We start from the raw sequence: 20,120 nt of genomic DNA, 5'->3' as shown, positions 1-20,120 counted from the left end.
TGGCCTCATCCTCATCACACAGCTAGAACATCGACTGGTCCTGTCCTCTGATCAGAACATATAGCAGCTAGAACATCGACTGGTCCTGTCCTCTGTTCAGAACATATAGCAGCTAGAACATCGACTGGTCCTGTCCTCTGATCAGAACATATAGCAGCTAGAACATCGACTGGTCCTGTCCTCTGTTCAGAACATATAGCAGCTAGAACATCGACTGGTCCTGTCCTCTGTTCAGAACATATAGCAGCTAGAACATCGACTGGTCCTGTCCTCTGTTCAGAACATATAGCAGCTAGAACATCGACTGGTCCTGTCCTCTGATCAGAACATATAGCAGCTAGAACATCGACTGGTCCTGTCCTCTGTTCAGAACATATAGCAGCTAGAACATCGACTGGTCCTGTCCTCTGTTCAGAACATATAGCAGCTAGAACATCGACTGGTCCTGTCCTCTGATCAGAACATATAGCAGCTAGAACATCGACTGGTCCTGTCCTCTGTTCAGAACATATAGCAGCTAGAACATCGACTGGTCCTGTCCTCTGATCAGAACATATAGCAGCTAGAACATCGACTGGTCCTGTCCTCTGTTCAGAACATATAGCAGCTAGAACATCGACTGGTCCTGTCCTCTGTTCAGAACATATAGCAGCTAGAACATCGACTGGTCCTGTCCTCTGATCAGAACATATAGCAGCTAGAACATCGACTGGTCCTGTCCTCTGTTCAGAACATATAGCAGCTAGAACATCGACTGGTCCTGTCCTCTGATCAGAACATATAGCAGCTAGAAAATCGACTGGTCCTGTCCTCTGTTCAGAACATATAGCAGCTAGAACGAAGAGCAACGTAGCCCTGTTCCAGAGATGCAGTCAGATTTGTCAGAAGTCCTCTGCGATGCTTTATTCATGAGGAAAGGCCCAAGCCAGTGGAACGGTGAAAGATTAAATGAAGTCCAACAGAAAATAGAGCAGTGATTGTAATATTTATCTCTGTTGTGCTGTGTGATGAAAGCCGACATTATTACAGCATCACTAACAAACATGATTCATTTTCCTATCTCTCCAAGAGGACGTGAGCAAACAGTGTGCCACACACACACACACACACACACACACACACACACACACACACACACACACACACACACACACACACACACACACACACACACACACACACACACCATTGGAAAACTAAGAGAGGGGATGAATCCAAGGCATGTTAAAGTGGACCATATTGCATATCTATTGCTGCTGGTGTGTGTGTGTGTGTGTGTGTGTGTGTGTGTGTGTGTGTGTGTGTGTGTGTGTGTGTGTGTGTGTGTGTGTGTGTGTGTGTGTGTGTGTGTGTGTGTGTGTGTGTGTGTGTGTGTGTGTGTGTGTGTGTGTGCGTGTGTTAGACACTCAGGCTGATTACTGGAGGCCTGTATCCTGCCTATCGATCTGATCCAGTCATTAATCGCTACCTCTTCCTCACAGAGCACAGAGCCACGTGTGTGTGTGTGTGTGTGTGTGTGTGTGTGTGTGTGTGTGTGTGTGTGTGTGTGTGTGTGTGTGTGTGTGTGTGTGTGTGTGTGTGTGTGTGTGTGTGTGTGTGTGTGTGTGTGTGTGTGTGTGTGTGTGTGTGAAACACAAGGGTTGGGGCTAGTCCTTTAGGTGGTCCACCACATAATCATTACCAACGCCCCCAGCCTCCTCTCCCCCTCTCCTCCTCTCCTCCCCTCCCCCTCTCTTCCCCTCCCTCCTCTCCTCCTCTCCCCCTCCCCTCCTATCCCCCTCTCCTCCTCTCCCCCTCCCTCTCTCCTCTCCTCCTCTCCTCCTCTCTCCCCCCCCGCCTCCTCTCCTCCTCTCTCCCCTTCTCCTCCTCACCCCCTCTCCCCCTCTCCTCCTCTCCCCCTCTCTTCTCCTCCCTCCTCTCCCTCCTCTCCTCCTCTCTCCCCTCTCTTCTCCTCCCTCCTCTCCTCCTCTCCTCCCTCCTCTCCCTCCTCTCCTCCTATCCCCCTCTCCCTCCTATCCCCCTCTCTCCCCCTCCCTCCTCTCCCCCTCTCTCCTCCTCTCCCCCACTCTCCTCTCCTCCTCTCTCCTCTCCTCTCTCCCCCTCCCTCCTCCCCCTCTCCCCTCCCTCCTCTCCCTCATCTCCTTCAGCCCTCTCTGACCCAGAAAACACATGTAGGGCAGATCAGACAGTGGAACACCAGTATCTGTTGTTACCACTGGAAGACTGGAAGGCAATCTGGCACTAGACTGGGTTCTGTTATTCATAACCTCCCTGAGACATCACTTCATACATCACCCTTCCTGTAACACCACTCACCTACCATATCACACACCCTTCCCCCTGTACCACCCCTCACCTACCATATCACACAGCCTTCCTGTAACACCACTCACCTACCATATCACACAGCCTTCCTGTACCACCCCTCACCTACCATATCACACAGCCTTCCTGTAACACCACTCACCTACCATATCACACAGCCTTCCTGTTACCACCCCTCACCTACCATATCACACAGCCTTCCTGTAACACCACTCACCTACCATATCACACAGCCTTCCTGTACCACCCCTCACCTACCATATCACACAGCCTTCCTGTACCACCCCTCACCTACCATATCACACAGCCTTCCTGTACCACCCCTCACCTACCATATCACACAGCCTTCCTGTACCACTCCTCACCTACCATATCACACAGCCTTCCTGTACCACCCCTCACCTACCATATCACACAGCCTTCCTGTACCACTCCTCACCTACCATATCACACAGCCTTCCTGTACCACTCCTCACCTACCATATCACACAGCCTTCCTGTACCACTCCTCACCTACCATATCACACAGCCTTCCTGTACCACCCCTCACCTACCATATCACACAGCCTTCCTGTACCACTCCTCACCTACCATATCACACAGCCTTCCTGTACCACCCCTCACCTACCATATCACACAGCCTTCCTGTACCACCCCTCACCTACCATATCACACAGCCTTCCTGTACCACCCCTCACCTACCATATCACACAGCCTTCCTGTACCACCCCTCACCTACCATATCACACAGCCTTCCTGTACCACTCCTCACCTACCATATCACACAGCCTTCCTGTACCACCCCTCACCTACCATATCACACAGCCTTCCTGTACCACCCCTCACCTACCATATCACACAGCCTTCCTGTACCACCCCTCACCTACCATATCACACAGCCTTCCTGTACCACCCCTCAGCTACCATATCACACAGCCTTCCTGTACCACCCCTCACCTACCATATCACATCACCTACCATATCACACAGCTTCCTGTACCACCCTCACCTACCATATCACACAGCCTTCCTGTACCACTCCTCACCTACCATATCACACAGCCTTCCTGTACCACCCTCACCTACCATATCACACAGCCTTCCTGTACCACCCTCACCTACCATATCACACAGCCTTCCTGTACCACTCCTCACCTACCATATCACACAGCCTTCCTGTACCACTCCTCACCTACCATATCACACAGCCTTCCTGTACCACCCTCACCTACCATATCACACAGCCTTCCTGTACCACCCCTCACCTACCATATCACACAGCCTTCCTGTACCAAGCTCCTCACTCCTACCATATCACACAGCCTTCCTGTACCACTCCTCACCTACCATATCACACAGCCTTCCTGTACCACCCTCACCTACCATATCACACAGCCTTCCTGTACCACTCCTCACCTACCATATCACACAGCCTTCTGTACACTCCTCACCTACCATATCACACAGCCTTCCTGTACCACCCCTCACCTACCATATCACACAGCCTTCCTGTACCACCCCTCACCTACCATATCACACAGCCTTCCTGTACCACCCCTCACCTACCATATCACACAGCCTTCCTGTACCACCCCTCACCTACCATATCACACAGCCTTCCTGTACCACCCCTCACCTACCATATCACACAGCCTTCCTGTACCACCCCTCACCTACCATATCACACAGCCTTCCTGTACCACCCCTCACCTACCATATCACACAGCCTTCCTGTACCACATCACATCACCCTTCCTGTACCACCCCTCCACCCTTCCTGTACCACCCCTCACCTACCATATCACACAGCCTTCCTGTACCACCCCTCACCTACCATATCACACAGCCTTCCTGTACCACCCCTCACCTACCATATCACACAGCCTTCCTGTACCACCCCTCACCTACCATATCACACAACCTTCCTGTACCACCCCTCACCTACCATATCACATCACCCTTCCTGTACCACCCCTCACCTACCATATCACACAGCCTTCCTGTACCACCCCTCACCTACCATATCACACAGCCTTCCTGTACCACCCCTCACCTACCATATCACACAGCCTTCCTGTACCACCCCTCACCTACCATATCACACAGCCTTCCTGTCCCACCCCTCACCTACCATGTCACACAGCCTTCCTGTACCACCCCTCACCTACCATATCACACAGCCTTCCTGTACCACCCCTCACCTACCATATCACACAGCCTTCCTGTACCACCCCTCACCTACCATATCACACAGCCTTCCTGTACCACCCCTCACCTACCATATCACACAGCCTTCCTGTACCACCCCTCACCTACCATATCACACAGCCTTCCTGTACCACCCCTCACCTACCATATCACACAGCCTTCCTGTACCACCCCTCACCTACCATATCACACAGCCTTCCTGTACCACCCCTCACCTACCATATCACACAGCCTTCCTGTACCACCCCTCACCTACCATATCACACAGCCTTCCTGTACCACCCCTCACCTACCATATCACACAGCCTTCCTGTACCACCCCTCACCTACCATATCACACAGCCTGGAGACAAGGAATATCAAAATATATATTTATTAAATAAAGTAAACTAAGAACAATGAACAATGGTGTGTGTAATCAGTAATCAGTAGTGTAAGTGAGTGTTTTGCATGCCTGAATGTAATAATGCAGGGTGTTGAAAGGTGCCAAAGCAAATAACCAAAAAGCCACAAAACTACCACAACAGAAATCAACCAAGGTGTCTGCATGGAGAGAGTTCCCCAATCAATGTGGAAGAGGTCTATTTATCCTGGACACACCTGGGCCCAGGTGTTTACCATGTAGCTGACGACCCTCCCAACTCCGCCCACCGCATCCTAATAAGGAAACAAGAACAAAGAGAGAGAATACGGCAGACAGAGTGGGAGGGTCGTCACAATCTGGTTCATGTCCTCTTGGATAGACCATCAGAAACACTACAGCTCTATACCAGAGCTCTATAGATAGAATACTACAGCTCTATACCAGAGCTCTATAGATAGAATACTACAGCTCTATACCAGAGCTCTATAGATAGAATACTACAGCTCTACATCAGAGCTCTATAGATAGAATACTACAGCTCTACACAGGGCTCTATAGATAGAATACTACAGCTCTACACCAGAGCTCTATAGATAGAATACTACAGCTCTACACCAGAGCTCTATAGATAGAATACTACAGCTCTACACCAGAGCTCTATAGATAGAATACTACAGCTCTATACCAGAGCTCTATAGATAGAATACTACAGCTCTACACCAGAGCTCTATAGATAGAATACTACAGCTCTACACCGGAGCTCTATAGATAGAATACTACAGCTCTACACCAGAGCTCTATAGATAGAATACTACAGCTCTACACCAGAGCTCTATAGATAGAATACTACAGCTCTACACCAGAGCTCTATAGATAGAATACTACAGCTCTACACCAGGGCTCTATAGATAGAATACTACAGCTCTATACCAGAGCTCTATAGATAGAATACTACAGCTCTACACCAGAGCTCTATAGATAGAATACTACAGCTCTACATCAGAGCTCTATAGATAGAATACTACAGCTCTACACCAGAGCTCTATAGATAGAATACTACAGCTCTACATCAAGAGCTCTATAGATAGAATACTACAGCTCTACACCAGGGCTCTATAGATAGAATACTACAGCCTCTACACCAGAGCTCTATAGATAGAATACTACAGCTCTACACCAGGGCTCTATAGATAGAATACTACAGCTCTACACCAGGAGCTCTACAGATAGAATACTACAGCTCTACACCAGGGCTCTATAGTTAGAATACTACAGCTCTACATCAGAGCTCTATAGATGGAATACTACAGCTCTACACCAGGGCTCTATAGATAGAATACTACAGCTCTACACCAGAGCTCTATAGATAGAATACTACAGCTCTACACCAGGGCTCTATAGATAGAATACTACAGCTCTATACCAGAGCTCTATAGATAGAATACTACAGCTCTACACCAGAGCTCTATAGATAGAATACTACAGCTCTACACCAGGAGCTCTATAGATAGAATACTACAGCTCTACACCAGAGCTCTATAGATGGAATACTACAGCTCTACACCAGGGCTCTATAGATAGAATACTACAGCTCTACACCAGAGCTCTATAGATAGAATACTACAGCTCTACACCAGGGCTCTATAGATAGAATACTACAGCTCTATACCAGAGCTCTATAGATAGAATACTACAGCTCTACACCAGAGCTCTATAGATAGAATACTACAGCTCTACACCAGGGCTCTATAGATAGAATACTACAGCTCTACACCAGGGCTCTATAGATAGAATACTACAGCTCTACACCAGGGCTCTACAGATAGAATACTACAGCTCTACACCAGGGCTCTATAGATAGAATACTACAGCTCTACACCAGGGCTCTGCAGATAGAATACTACAGCTCTACACCAGGGCTCTATAGATAGAATACTACAGCTCTACACCAGGGCTCTACAGATAGAATACTACAGCTCTACACCAGGGCTCTATAGATAGAATACTACAGCTCTACATCAGAGCTCTATAGATGGAATACTACAGCTCTACACCAGGGCTCTATAGATAGAATACTACAGCTCTACACCAGGGCTCTATAGATAGAATACTACAGCTCTACACCAGGGCTCTATAGATAGAATACTACAGCTCTACACCAGGGCTCTATATATAGAATACTACAGCTCTACACCAGGGCTCTATATATAGAATACTACAGCTCTACACCAGGGCTCTACAGATATAATACTACAGCTCTACACCAGGGCTCTACAGATAGAATACTACAGCTCTACACCAGGGCTCTACAGATAGAATACTACAGCTCTACACCAGGGCTCTACAGATAGAATACTACAGCTCTACACCAGGGCTCTACAGATAGAATACTACAGCTCTACACCAGGGCTCTACAGATAGAATACTGCCACCTGCTGTACATATTACTCATCACTGTTTCAATGGTAATCACTTGTTTACAGTAACTACAGAGAGAGTGTGTGTGTGTGTGTGAGTGCGTTTGCATGTGTGTGTGTGTGTGTGTGTGTATATGTCTTGCTCTCTCTCTCTTTCTAGCCCCAGAGGTCCATTACCAGCTCTCTATTACCAGTGTGCATTGCAGTGGCGTGGAGCAGGATGGAGCAGGGAGAATGTTTTTCGGAGAGACACTAATGGTGATGTGGAAAGACAGTCAGGTAGATTTAGGCAGTATGCAGACGTCCTATTCTGCTGTCCAAGGACCCTGCTGTCTATTCAAACACATTCAAACATTCTCTTGAACCATTAATATTTCTAGGCTGTTTTCGACAGCTTGACCGAGATAGACTAGAATAGAATGCAGTTCTCTCTCTCTCTCTCTCTCTCTCTCTCTCTCTCTCTCTCTCCTCTCTCTCTCTCTCCCTCTCTCTCTTCTCTCTCTCTCTCTCTCTCTCTCTCCTCTCTCTCTCTCTCTCGTCTCTCTCTCTCTCTCTCTCTCTCCTCTCTCTCTCTCTCTCTCTCTCTCTCTCATCTCTCATCTCTGTGTTCTGGTCAGGCCCTAGAGAGGCCTTAGCCTTATTTGTGTCCGGTGTGGCTGAAGCGCTCTCTCTCTCTTTCCCCCATCTCTCAATCTCCTTCTCTCTCCCTCTTTCTCCCTCCCTTTCTCTCCTCCGAACCTCCATCTCTCTCCTTCCGCTCACTCCCTCTCTCTCCCTCCGCTACCTCCATCTCTCTCCTTCGCTCCCTCCCTCTCTCTCCTTCTCCCTCCATCTCTCTGGCTCCGCTCCCCTCCCTCTGACTCTGAGCTCCTCCCTCTCCCTCCCTCTCCGCTCTCTTTGATGGCATCACCAGTCCACATCACATCGTCAGACAGCAGACCCAGTCTAACCTTCTTCATGCTCTACAATCAATCTAATGGATCTTCCATTTGATCTTGTCTCAAATCTTGCATATTTTTAGATCTGTAGATATGATAGATGTAGATAGAGATAGATGTAGATATGATAGATATGATAGATAAAGATATAATAGACCTGTAGATATGATAGATGTAGATATGATATATCTGTAGATATGATAGATGTAGATTGATAGATCTGTAGATATGATAGATAAAGATATAATAGACCTGTAGATATGATAGATCTGTAGATATGATAGATCTGTAGATATGATAGATAAAGATATAATAGACGTGTAGATATGATAGATCTGTAGATATGATAGATGTCGATATGATAGACCTGTAGATATGATAGATCTGTAGATATGATAGATCTGTAGATATGATTGATGTTGATATGATAGATCTGTAGATATGATAGATCTGTAGATATGATAGATAAAGATATAATAGACGTGTAGATATGATAGATCTGTAGATATGATAGATCTGTAGATATGATAGACCTGTAGATATGATAGATCTGTAGATATGATAGATCTGTAGATATGATAGATGTCGATATGATAGATCTGGTAGATATGATAGATCTGTAGATATGATAGATCTGTAGATATGATAGATCTGTAGATATGATAGATGTCGATATGATAGATCTGTAGATATGATAGATCTGTAGATATGATAGATCTGTAGATCTGTAGATATGATAGATATGTAGATATGATAGATGTAGATATGATAGATCTGTAAATATGATAGATCTGTTAATCTGAGTTGGGAAGATTTAAAGCCTAAAGATTTAAAGATTTAAAGCCTAGGGTTTGATTGTTGATTAGTTTGACTGGCACTCTTGATTTCATCACAGCTAAAGCAACAGAGGTCCTGTAGAATCACTCTCATGGTAGCACCTGTCCAGTGGACACCACACACACACACACACACACACACACACACACACACACACACACAACAGAATAAGGAAGATTGGTTGTCATTGTGAAGACCTCTTTTCACAGAGGTCACTGTGGCGATGCTTTGAGTACCCAGCAAGAAGGCAAGAATTATGGAAATGATATTCAACAGAGTAATATCATGACAAAACATAACTAATGTACACAGAAAGACTGGAGGCCAGTCTCACACAGCACCTTCTCTCAAGGTGCCCGTCTCTGGCACAGCATCTGAATGCATAACGCTTACTTGATGCACCTCTTGTAAGTTGTTCTGGATAATTGGATCTGCTAAATGACTAAACAATGCTTCAAGTGGCTCACTTTGTTCTGTAGGATACAGGTGACTGATACAACCTCATTCTGTAGGACACAGGTGACTGACACAACCTTGTTCTGTAGGATACAGGTGACTGATACAACCTCATTCTGTAGGACACAGGTGACTGACACAACCTCATTCTGTAGGATACATGTGACTGATACAACCTCATTCTGTAGGATACAGGTGACTGATACAACCTCATTCTGTAGGATACAGGTGACTGATACAACCTCATTCTGTAGGATACAGGTGACTGATACAACCTCATTCTGTAGGATACAGGTGACTGATACAACCTCATTCTGTAGGATACAGGTGACTGATACAACCTCATTCTGTAGGATACAGGTGACTTGATACAACCTCATTCTGTAGGATACAGGTGACCGATAAAAAACCATTCCCAAACAATGTGTCACCAAGTCAACAACTTTGTCAGCTGAGAGCAATGTGAGGGGTGGGGGGGGGGGGGGGGGGGGGGCTACGATAGTGGTGGTGGTAGCTTCCAAACTAGGATATGTGAAACCCCACACCGTGGAGGGCCGGCTCGGGGTTAGGCAACTGCTTCCAGCCTCTATTTCCATCCTGTGTAGCTGGTGACCCCCAGTCCTAATTCAGCCGGTGGAGCGCAAATAGACTCAACCCTGCTTTTAATGCAGAACATGAATTATTGACGGTGCGGGGCAGAGCCGGCAGAGGGTGCTTACATCTGGCCTATTTCACATATGTACCCGTGTGTATTAACACATGTGTGGATGTAAATGTGTTTTTTGCACATCCCAACTTCCCCTGAGACGCCCTCAGAGAGTAGGATCACAGCCAGGGTCTGCCATTATCACAGCGACCCAGGAGCAATTAGGGTGCCTTGCTCAAGAGCACAGATTTGACACTTTGTCAGCTCGAGATTCGAGCTAGCGACCTTTTGTTAGTAACTCCACGCTCTAACCTGTAGGCTACCTGCCACCCATCATAAACCAAGATAAACTACCATATCTGTTAAACCTGTGGAGCACAAACAATATTGTAAATACCACCAATATAATCTGTTCATTGGTGGTATTTACAATGTACACCACTTCCATCTTTTTGAGAGAGAGAGAGCAGAGAGAGAGAGAGAGAGAGAGAGAGAGAGAGAGAGAGAGAGAGAGAGAGAGGGAGAGGGAGAGGGAGAGGGAGAGAGAGAAGGGGAAGACAGAGAGAGAGACATGAGAGGAGGAGGGAGAGATGAGAGAGAGACTGTCATGACTGTCTGCATGACCTGGCTAGCACGCCCAAACCTTAATAACATCTCTCACTAACTTAGGCCGTGGCATATTGTTATGAGGATGAGAGGGAAAACTAGTTCAATGGTGTTATCAGGCACTGACCATTTCTGATAGCAACCTCTGTTTACATATGGCTACTCTCTAAACAAGTTGTCATAAACTCTTGGCCCATTGGGTAACAACATGGAACACTTGGTGAGGTTGGTGTCTATCGCCTCAGTGAGATGTTGGCATTGGCAACTCGCTTGGTGCTTATTGTAGACTAGGTATTGAAAGTCATTCCTACCTGATCGACATTTTATTATCTCCCCAAACTCATCCTCTACCGCCTCATCACACTGGTCCTCAGGTCGCCCGGCCTCAGCCATACTTCCGTCTTCCTTCCAAAGTTACACAGACAAATGCGTAAAATCCCACAGGAGAGCACAACAAAATCCAGACAGGTATAAGAGAGAATATGGACTGTTCTTTGACCGCTTTATAATAATGGACAGTGGGTTACCGAGCTCGGCTAAATTGCGTGAAAGAATGACACCCGAGGTTGACAGTCAGGGAGTGAGTGAGAGGACAGTCTGAGGACGGGGTCTGGCGGGAGAAACGGGCAGTCAGATCGGCCAGACAGAGAGGAACAGGTGGCGGGCCATTCTCGACTCAAAATAGAGCTTTAGCCAGGGCTCGGCATATCACTGCCTAGCTGCTCGAGCGGCGGACGCCTGCGTAAAAGCCGACACCCAGACCAACACATCCATATCCATTTCCGCACTGCTCCTTCAACTTACAAATATGTCGCTCGGCCCCTGTTGCTATTATCCGTTGGTGCGCCGTGCGCGCGAGACCCAGTGGCGGTGATAAAGTAAAAGCGCGCTCGGGATGACAGCGCGGTTACAGGGTTTCTAATATTAGATGGGTGATGAACGCGCCTGCATGAGCCTCCTCTGGTAACGGTAAACGGTAACAGGTTTCAGTTTGACTGATTATCCCTGTCTCCAGCAGCCTATGGCTATGGCCCACGGAGGTATCCCAAAAACGGAAAACAGCGGTACCTCTTCTCCTCTGGCATTCCTTGTTGCCGCATCGACGGCTGCTTCTGTTATGCTCTGGCTCTAATATGGTTGTAGGTGGGAGATGAGACGGGGGCGCTCTGAGACGGAGAGGTTGGCCTTTTCGCTTCCACCGAAATGGAACTTCTTCCCATGGGTCTGCACGGGGAACCGGGGAGCCTTAAGATGGTACCACGCGCTGGCAGATGTGAACTGTCCAAACCACTCAAATCAACTTAATCATGGATGATCATACCGAGATGAATTTCCATATTTTCAAAATAGCTTTTAGGGCTACAGGTTATGTATACTTGGTGTTTGTGTGTATATGTCACACACGTTCTAACCAGGCCTTTATACAGGTTCAGATCCCAGAGCATATCCTCAACATCCCACGAGGAGACAGGTGTAGGTGGTTTAGAGGAAGCCTGGTTGATGGATACAGCTTCACAGATGTAGGTTCTACAACCCATTCATCACCTGTCTGTTTGTTTCTGTATGGGGGAGAGTTCAAACAAGGGCAGGTGCCGGAGGTCCCACCTCCATGGAAGTGGTTTACTTGTCCTGAGTAAGTAGCCCCTAGTCCAAATAATCAGATCAGCTGTGTCCTATATTACAGCACAACAATAATTGGTGTGTGCGTGTGTGTGTGTGTGTGTGTGTGTGTGTGTGTGTGTGTGTGTGTGTGTGTGTGTGTGTGTGTGTGTGTGTGTGTGTGTGTGTGTGTGTGTGTGTGTGTGTACTGTATGTGTGCTTATATGTGGGTGGTCCAGGAGGATGTGAACAATTCTCAGAATGCAGATGAAGTGGCTGAGGGATCAAGTTCCAAGGAGGTGATGTGACCAGGCCTATTAAAGATCACAGAACAGGCAACTGACTGACACTGACTGACTGACTGACTGACTGACTGACTGACTGAGTCTGTCTGTCTGACTAGCTGACTAGCTGTCTGACTGACTGTCTATATATCTGACTGTCTTTCTGATTAACTGACTGGCTGACTGTCTATATGTCTGACTGTCTTGCTGACTGTCTTGCTGACCGTCTGACTCTCTTTCTGGCTGTCTTTCTGACTGTTTGTCTATCTGTCTGTCTGGGTGACTGTCTGACTGTCTGTCTGACTGTTTGCCTATTTGTCTTTCAGACTGTCTGTCTAACTGTCTGTCTGACTGTCTGATTGTCTGACTGTTTTTCTGTCCTTCTGTCCGGCAATACCGGCCTGTCTATCCATATATCTGTTGGTACGTCCCTCTTTCTGTCCCCCAGAGGACTGGAGATGACTGCAGCAGCCAGAGGGCCAACAGGTTGCAGCAGCAGTAGGGAGGGAGGGAGGGAGGGCCAGCAGCAGTAGGGAGGGAGGGAGGGAGGGCCAGCAGTAGGGAGGGAGGGCCAGCAGCAGTAGGGAGGGAGGGAGGGCCAGCAGCAGTAGGGAGGGAGGGAGGGCCAGCAGCAGTAGGGAGGGAGGGCCAGCAGCAGTAGGGAGGGAGGGAGGGAGGGCCAGCAGCAGTTGGGAGGGAGGGAGGAAGGGCCAGCAGCAGTTGGGAGGGAGGGAGGAAGGGCCAGCAGCAGTAGGGAGGGAGGGAGGGAGGGAGGGAGGGAGGGAGGGAGGGAGGGAGGGAGGGAGGGAGGGAGGGAGGGAGGGAGGGAGGGACAGCAGCAGTAGGGAGGGAGGGAGGGAGGGCCAGCAGCAGTAGGGAGGGAGGGAGGGAGGGAGGGAGGGAGGGAGGGAGGGAGGGAGGGAGGGAGGAGGGAGGGAGGGAGGGAGGGAGGGAGGGAGGGCCAGCAGCAGTAGGGAGGGAGGGAGGGCGGCCAGCAGCAGTAGGGAGGGAGGGCCAGCAGCAGTAGAGAGGGAGGGCCAGCAGCAGTAGAGAGGGAGGGAGGGCCAGCAGCAGTAAGGAGAGAGGGAAAGAGGTCCAGCAGCAGTAGGGAGGGAGGGAGGGCCAGCAGCAGTAAGGAGGGAGGGAGGGAGGGCCAGCAGCAGTAAGGAGGGAGGGAGGGCCAGCAGCAGTAAGGAGAGAGGGAAAGAGGTCAGCAGCAGTAGGGAGGGCCAGCAGCAGTAAGGAGAGAGGGAAAGAGGTCCAGCAGCAGTAGGGAGGGAGGGAGAGCCAGCAGCAGTAAGGAGGGAGGGAGGGCCAGCAGCAGAAAGGAGGGAGGGAGGGAGAGCCAGCAGCAGTAAGGAGGGAGGGAGGGAGGGCCAGCAGCAGTAAGGAGGAGGGAGGGAGGGAGGGAGGGAGGGAGGGAGGGAGGGAGGGAGGGAGGGAGGGAGGGAGGGAGGGAGGGAGGGAGGGAGGGAGGAGGGCCAGCAGCAGTAGGGAGGGAGGGAGGGAGGGCCAGCAGCAGTTGGGAGGGAGGGAGGAAGGGCCAGCAGCAGTAGGGAGGGAGGGCCAGCAGCAGTAGGGAGGGAGGGAGGGAGGGCTAGCAGCAGTAGGGAGGGAGGGCCAGCAGCAGTAGGGAGGGAGGGAGGGCTAGCAGCAGTAGGGAGGGAGGGCCAGCAGCAGTAGGGAGGGAGGGAGGGCGGGCCAGCAGCAGTAGGGAGGGAGGGAGGGAGGGCCAGCAGCAGTAAGGAGAGAGGGAAAGAGGTCCAGCAGCAGTAGGGGGGAGGGAGGGCCAGCAGCAGTAGGGAGGGAGGGAGGGAGGGCCAGCAGCAGGAGGGAGGGAGGGAGGGAGGGCCAGCAGCAGGAGGGGAGGGAGGGAGGGCCAGCAGCAGTAAGGAGAGAGGGAGGGAGGGCCAGCAGCAGTAGGGAGGGAGGGAGGGAGGGCCAGCAGCAGGAGGAGGGAGGGAGGGCCAGCAGCAGTAAGGAGAGAGGGAGGGAGGGCCAGCAGCAGTAAGGAGAGAGGAGGGAGGGCCAGCAGCAGTAAGGAGAGAGGGAAAGAGGGCCAGCAGCAGTAGGGAGGGAAAGAGGTCCAGCAGCAGTAGGAGCTCAGGGAGGGAGGGCCAGCAGCAGTAGGAGCTCAGGGAGGGAGGGCCAGCAGCAGTAGGAGCTCAGGGAGGGAGGGCCAGCAGCAGTAGGAGCTCAGGGAGGGAGGGCCAGCAGCAGTAGGAGCTCAGGGAGGGAGGGCCAGCAGCAGTTAGGAGCTCAGGGAGGGAGGGCCAGCAGCAGTAGGAGCTCAGGGAGGGAGGGCCAGCAGCAGTAGGAGCTCAGGGAGGGAGGGCCACAGCTGTGGGTCCCTGTAGTGTGAGAGTTTCCTCCCAGCATTAACACCACCACAACATGATCTGTTTACACAAACACAGCTCTACTGCAGCATAGTTCAGCTCAAACTACAGTAGGATACTGATGACTGGAGCAGAATGGATGGTCTGTAACAGCCTTAGGCCACTGTAGCCAATGTTTATAGTCAGATGTTACAGTACAAGGCAGCACAGGTACAGTACATTAAAATAGTCACGTTCATGGTAGGGCAATAATCATGTTCATGATAGCATAACTTCAAACTCAAACATGCATGTTCATTGAATTTAACATGGTTCCATATGGAAAACAGGCTGTATGCAGCTAGAGGTGTGAAAACCAGCAAGGATACATTAAGGTAAGTGCACAGATTGTCCTGTAGGTGGCAGTATTGCTACATGTTTTTGAACTCCTTAAAATTACAACCTGTGAAGGAGAATGGTGTGTGTGTCCCAAATTACACCCTATTCCCTATATAGTGCACTACTTTTGACCAGAGCCCTATGATCCCTATGGACCCTGGTCAAAAGTAATTCACCATATAGAGACTAGGGTGCCATTTGGGACGTGTGAAGGTCTTCTAAGCCTGATGTGGGATCAAAGCTTCCCCCCAGGTAGAGGAGAGAACAACCTACTGCAGTGAGTTGCTAGGCAGAGCAGGAGGAGGTCCACTTCTGGTTGGAGTTCCACAAGGTTTGAACTGACACACACAAACACACACACACACACATACATATACGCACACACACATACACACACACACACACACACACACACACACACACACACACACACAGACACACATACATATACGCACACACACACACACACACACACACACACACACACACACACACACACACACACACACACACAGACACACGCGCGCACACACACACATATACACGCACATACACACACACACACACATATACGCACGCGCGCACGCACGCACAGACATACACGCACACGCGCACACACACACACGCACACACACACGCGCGCGCACACACACGCACACACACACACACACACACACACACACACACACACACACACACACACACACACACACACACACAGCCCACTTGGACAGATGACTGAAGACTTGAAGTCAGTTGAGGTGAATTCAGTTGAATGGATTAAAATAAGGAAGAGGGCTGTCAGTTTGCTTGTTGCAGGTGCTTGGGAATAGTTAGAGGATACCTAAAGAGAAAATAAAAAGACATTCTCAGAAATGAAGTGTGAAGATAAGTGGAGGAGTGAAAGTATCTAGCCCAAGGGGGGGGCAAAGTCCGGCCCGCAGACAAAATAAATACATTTATATTTTTTAAATTGTTTCCCTTTTTTCTCCCCAATTTCATGGTATCCAATTGGTAGTTAAAGTCTTGTCTCATCGCTGCAACTCCTGTACGGCCTCAGGAGAGGCGAAGGTTGAGAGCCGTGCGTCCTCTGAAACACAACCAACCAAGCTGCACTGCTTCTTGACACAATGCCCTCTTAACCCGGAAGCCAGCCACGCCAATGTGTTGGTGGAAACACCGTACACCTGGCGACCGTGGTCAGCGTGCACTGCGCCCGGCCCGCCACAGGAGTCGCTAGAGCGCGATGGGACAAGGTAATCTTGGCCTGCCAAACCCTCCCCTAACCCGGACGACACTGAGCCAATTGTGCGCCGCTTCATGGGTCTCCCAGTCACGGCCAGCTGTGACACAGCCTGGGATCGAACCCAGGTATGTAGACCGCGGCGCCACTCGGGAGGTCCCCACAAATTGACTTTAACAAACAATTGATCCCCCAAAAAATGTGTCCCTCGAGCCAAAAATCCCGATGTGGCCCTCGAGCCAACAAGTTTGCCCACCCCTGATTAGCCCCTCCTGTAATCTAATGAGAGGAAGAGACTGGTTATTTTACTTACTTTATTGTGTTAATTTACAATGAGATGAATACTGATACACATCTCTACCACGGCATCTAAAACATGCCCTCTCTCTCTCTCTCTCTCTCTCTCTCTCTCTCCCTCTCTCTCTCTCTCTCTCTCTCTCTCTCTCTCTCTCCCTCTCTCTCTCTCTCTCTCCCTCTCTCTCTCTCTCTCTCTCTCTCTCTCTCTCTCTCTCTCCCTCTCTCCCTCCCTCCCTCTCTCTCCCTCCCTCCCTCTCTCCACTCTCCCTCTCTCCCTCTCTCCCTCCCTCTCTCCCCCTCCCTCCCTCCCATCTACTCACACATCTCCACGAACATCATTCAACAATTTACCCCTCAATCTACCGTAGGATGTCCATTAAAATAATAATATTTGATTTGTGTGGTTACATTTCATTGGATTATTGTTGGACAAGTAAATGTGTTTGTTACCAGACATAAACTAAGCATGTCTCCTCTTCTAGACCACGGAACATTTCTACATTTCTGCAAAAACCTGACAAAGCTGTGATGAGACAGACCACATAAGCTACAGACAAGTACCACATTATTGGGCTATGTCCTAAACGGTCTTCAACGGCTCCCTGTCTGTCTCTGTGCTCTTCACTGGCTATGAAGACAGGAAGGAAACCCCTGTTTTGGGGTATTGGGGCGTACCAAACCTCCTCTTTACCAGGATTGGGGTCAATTCCATTTCAATTCCAATCATTTCAGAAAGTAAACCAAACTCCAATTCCTCATTGAAAAGTATTGGAGATGATTGGAATTGTACTTCCTGAATTGACTGGAATTGAAATGGAATTGACCCCAACTGTAGCTAGATATGGGGGTTCATACTTCCATGGAGATATACTGTAGACTACAGTGGTATTGGTGTTCTGTGGGCCATTGGATCTCTTCCTCGCCTTCACATGCCAAGCTACCGGTGTTGGTCATCCCTGTCTGTCTCTACCTACCAGTGTTGGTCATCCCTGTCTGTCTCTACCCACCGGTGTTGGTCATCCCAGTCTGTCTCTACCTACCAGTGTTGGTCATCCCAGTCTGTCTCTACCTACCAGTGTTGGTCATCCCAGTCTGTCTCCTCCTACCAGTGTTGGTCATCCCAGTCTGTCTCTGCCTACCAGTGTTGGTCATCCCAGTCCGTCTCTACCTACCAGTGTTGGTCATCCCAGTCTGTCTCTACCTACCAGTGTTGGTCATCCCAGTCTGTCTCTACCTACCAGTGTTGGTCATCCCAGTCTGTCTCTGCCTACCAGTGTTGGTCATCCCAGTCTGTCTCCTCCTACCAGTGTTGGTCATCCCAGTCTGTCTCCTCCTACCAGTGTTGGTCATCCCAGTCTGTCTCCTCCTACCAGTGTTGGTCATCCCAGTCTGTCTCTACCTACCAGTGTTGGTCATCCCAGTCTGTCTATACCTACCAGTGTTGGTCATCCCAGTCTGTCTCCTCCTACCAGTGTTGGTCATCCCAGTCTGTCTCTGCCTACCAGTGTTGGTCATCCCAGTCTGTCTCCTCCTACCAGTGTTGGTCATCCCAGTCTGTCTCTACCTACCAGTGTTGGTCATCCCAGTCTGTCTCTACCTACCAGTGTTGGTCATCCCAGTCTGTCTCTACCTACCAGTGTTGGTCATCCCAGTCTGTCTCTACCTACCAGTGTTGGTCATCCCAGTCTGTCTCTACCTACCAGTGTTGGTCATCCCAGTCTGTCTCCTCCTACCAGTGTTGGTCATCCCAGTCTGTCTCTACCTACCAGTGTTGGTCATCCCAGTCTGTCTCTACCTACCAGTGTTGGTCATCCCAGTCTGTCTCTGCCTACCAGTGTTGGTCATCCCAGTCTGTCTCTACCTACCAGTGTTGGTCATCCCAGTCTGTCTCTGCCTACCAGTGTTGGTCATCCCAGTCTGTCTCTACCTACCAGTGTTGGTCATCCCTGTCTGTCTCTACCTACCAGTGTTGGTCATCCCAGTCTGTCTCCTCCTACCAGTGTTGGTCATCCCAGTCTGTCTCTACCTACCAGTGTTGGTCATCCCAGTCTGTCTATACCTACCAGTGTTTGTCATCCCAGTCTGTCTCTACCTACCAGTGTTGGTCATCCCAGTCTGTCTCCTCCTACCAGTGTTGGTCATCCCAGTCTGTCTCTGCCTACCAGTGTTGGTCATCCCAGTCTGTCTCCTCCTACCAGTGTTGGTCATCCCAGTCTGTCTCTGCCTACCAGTGTTGGTCATCCCAGTCTGTCTCTACCTACCAGTGTTGGTCATCCCAGTCTGTCTCTACCTACCAGTGTTGGTCATCCCAGTCTGTCTCTGCCTACCAGTGTTGGTCATCCCAGTCTGTCTCTGCCTACCAGTGTTGGTCATCCCAGTCTGTCTCTGCCTACCAGTGTTGGTCATCCCAGTCTGTCTCTACCTACCAGTGTTGGTCATCCCAGTCTGTCTCTGCCTACCAGTGTTGGTCATCCCTGTCTGTCTCTACCTACCAGTGTTGGTCATCCCAGTCTGTCTCTACCTACCAGTGTTGGTCATCCCAGTCTGTCTCCTCCTACCAGTGTTGGTCATCCCAGTCTGTCTCCTCCTACCAGTGTTGGTCATCCCAGTCTGTCTCTACCTACCAGTGTTGGTCATCCCAGTCTGTCTCTACCTACCAGTGTTGGTCATCCCAGTCTGTCTCCTCCTACCAGTGTTGGTCATCCCAGTCTGTCTCCTCCTACCAGTGTTGGTCATCCCAGTCTGTCTCTACCTACCAGTGTTGGTCATCCCAGTCTGTCTCTACCTACCAGTGTTGGTCATCCCAGTCTGTCTCTACCTACCAGTGTTGGTCATCCCAGTCTGTCTCTGCCTACCAGTGTTGGTCATCCCAGTCTGTCTCTGCCTACCAGTGTTGGTCATCCCAGTCTGTCTCCTCCTACCAGTGTTGGTCATCCCAGTCTGTCTCCTCCTACCAGTGTTGGTCATCCCAGTCTGTCTCTACCTACCAGTGTTGGTCATCCCAGTCTGTCTCCTCCTACCAGTGTTGGTCATCCCAGTCTGTCTCTACCTACCAGTGTTGGTCATCCCAGTCTGTCTCTGCCTACCAGTGTTGGTCATCCCAGTCTGTCTCTACCTACCAGTGTTGGTCATCCCAGTCTGTCTCTACCTACCAGTGTTGGTCATCCCAGTCTGTCTCCTACC

General features: G+C 49.8%; 1 protein-coding gene across 7 annotated transcripts in view; it reads right to left on the bottom strand.

The window, feature by feature from the left end:
* Positions 1-11,429, bottom strand: part of dmd (dystrophin) — a 424,484-nt gene extending 413,055 nt beyond the window's left edge. For 6 of the 7 annotated variants that reach the window (XM_082963111.1, XM_082963108.1, XM_082963109.1 and 3 more), the window contains exon 1: positions 11,109-11,408. In XM_082963111.1, coding sequence (XP_082819237.1) covers positions 11,109-11,190 — 82 coding nt within the window. In that variant the 5' untranslated portion in view covers positions 11,191-11,408. Of the gene's footprint in view, positions 1-11,108 lie in introns of all 7 variants that reach the window. The other variant, XM_082963114.1, reaches the window with a different exon arrangement.
* Between the last annotated feature and the right edge of the window lie 8,691 nt (positions 11,430-20,120).

This window comes from Salmo salar, chromosome 16 (assembly GCF_965601325.2).
Source record: "Salmo salar chromosome 16, fSalSal1, whole genome shotgun sequence".
Taxonomy (NCBI): domain Eukaryota; kingdom Metazoa; phylum Chordata; class Actinopteri; order Salmoniformes; family Salmonidae; genus Salmo; species Salmo salar.
The sequence above is the reverse complement of the archived record's forward strand: the minus strand, read 5'-3'. Positions and strand labels throughout refer to the sequence as shown.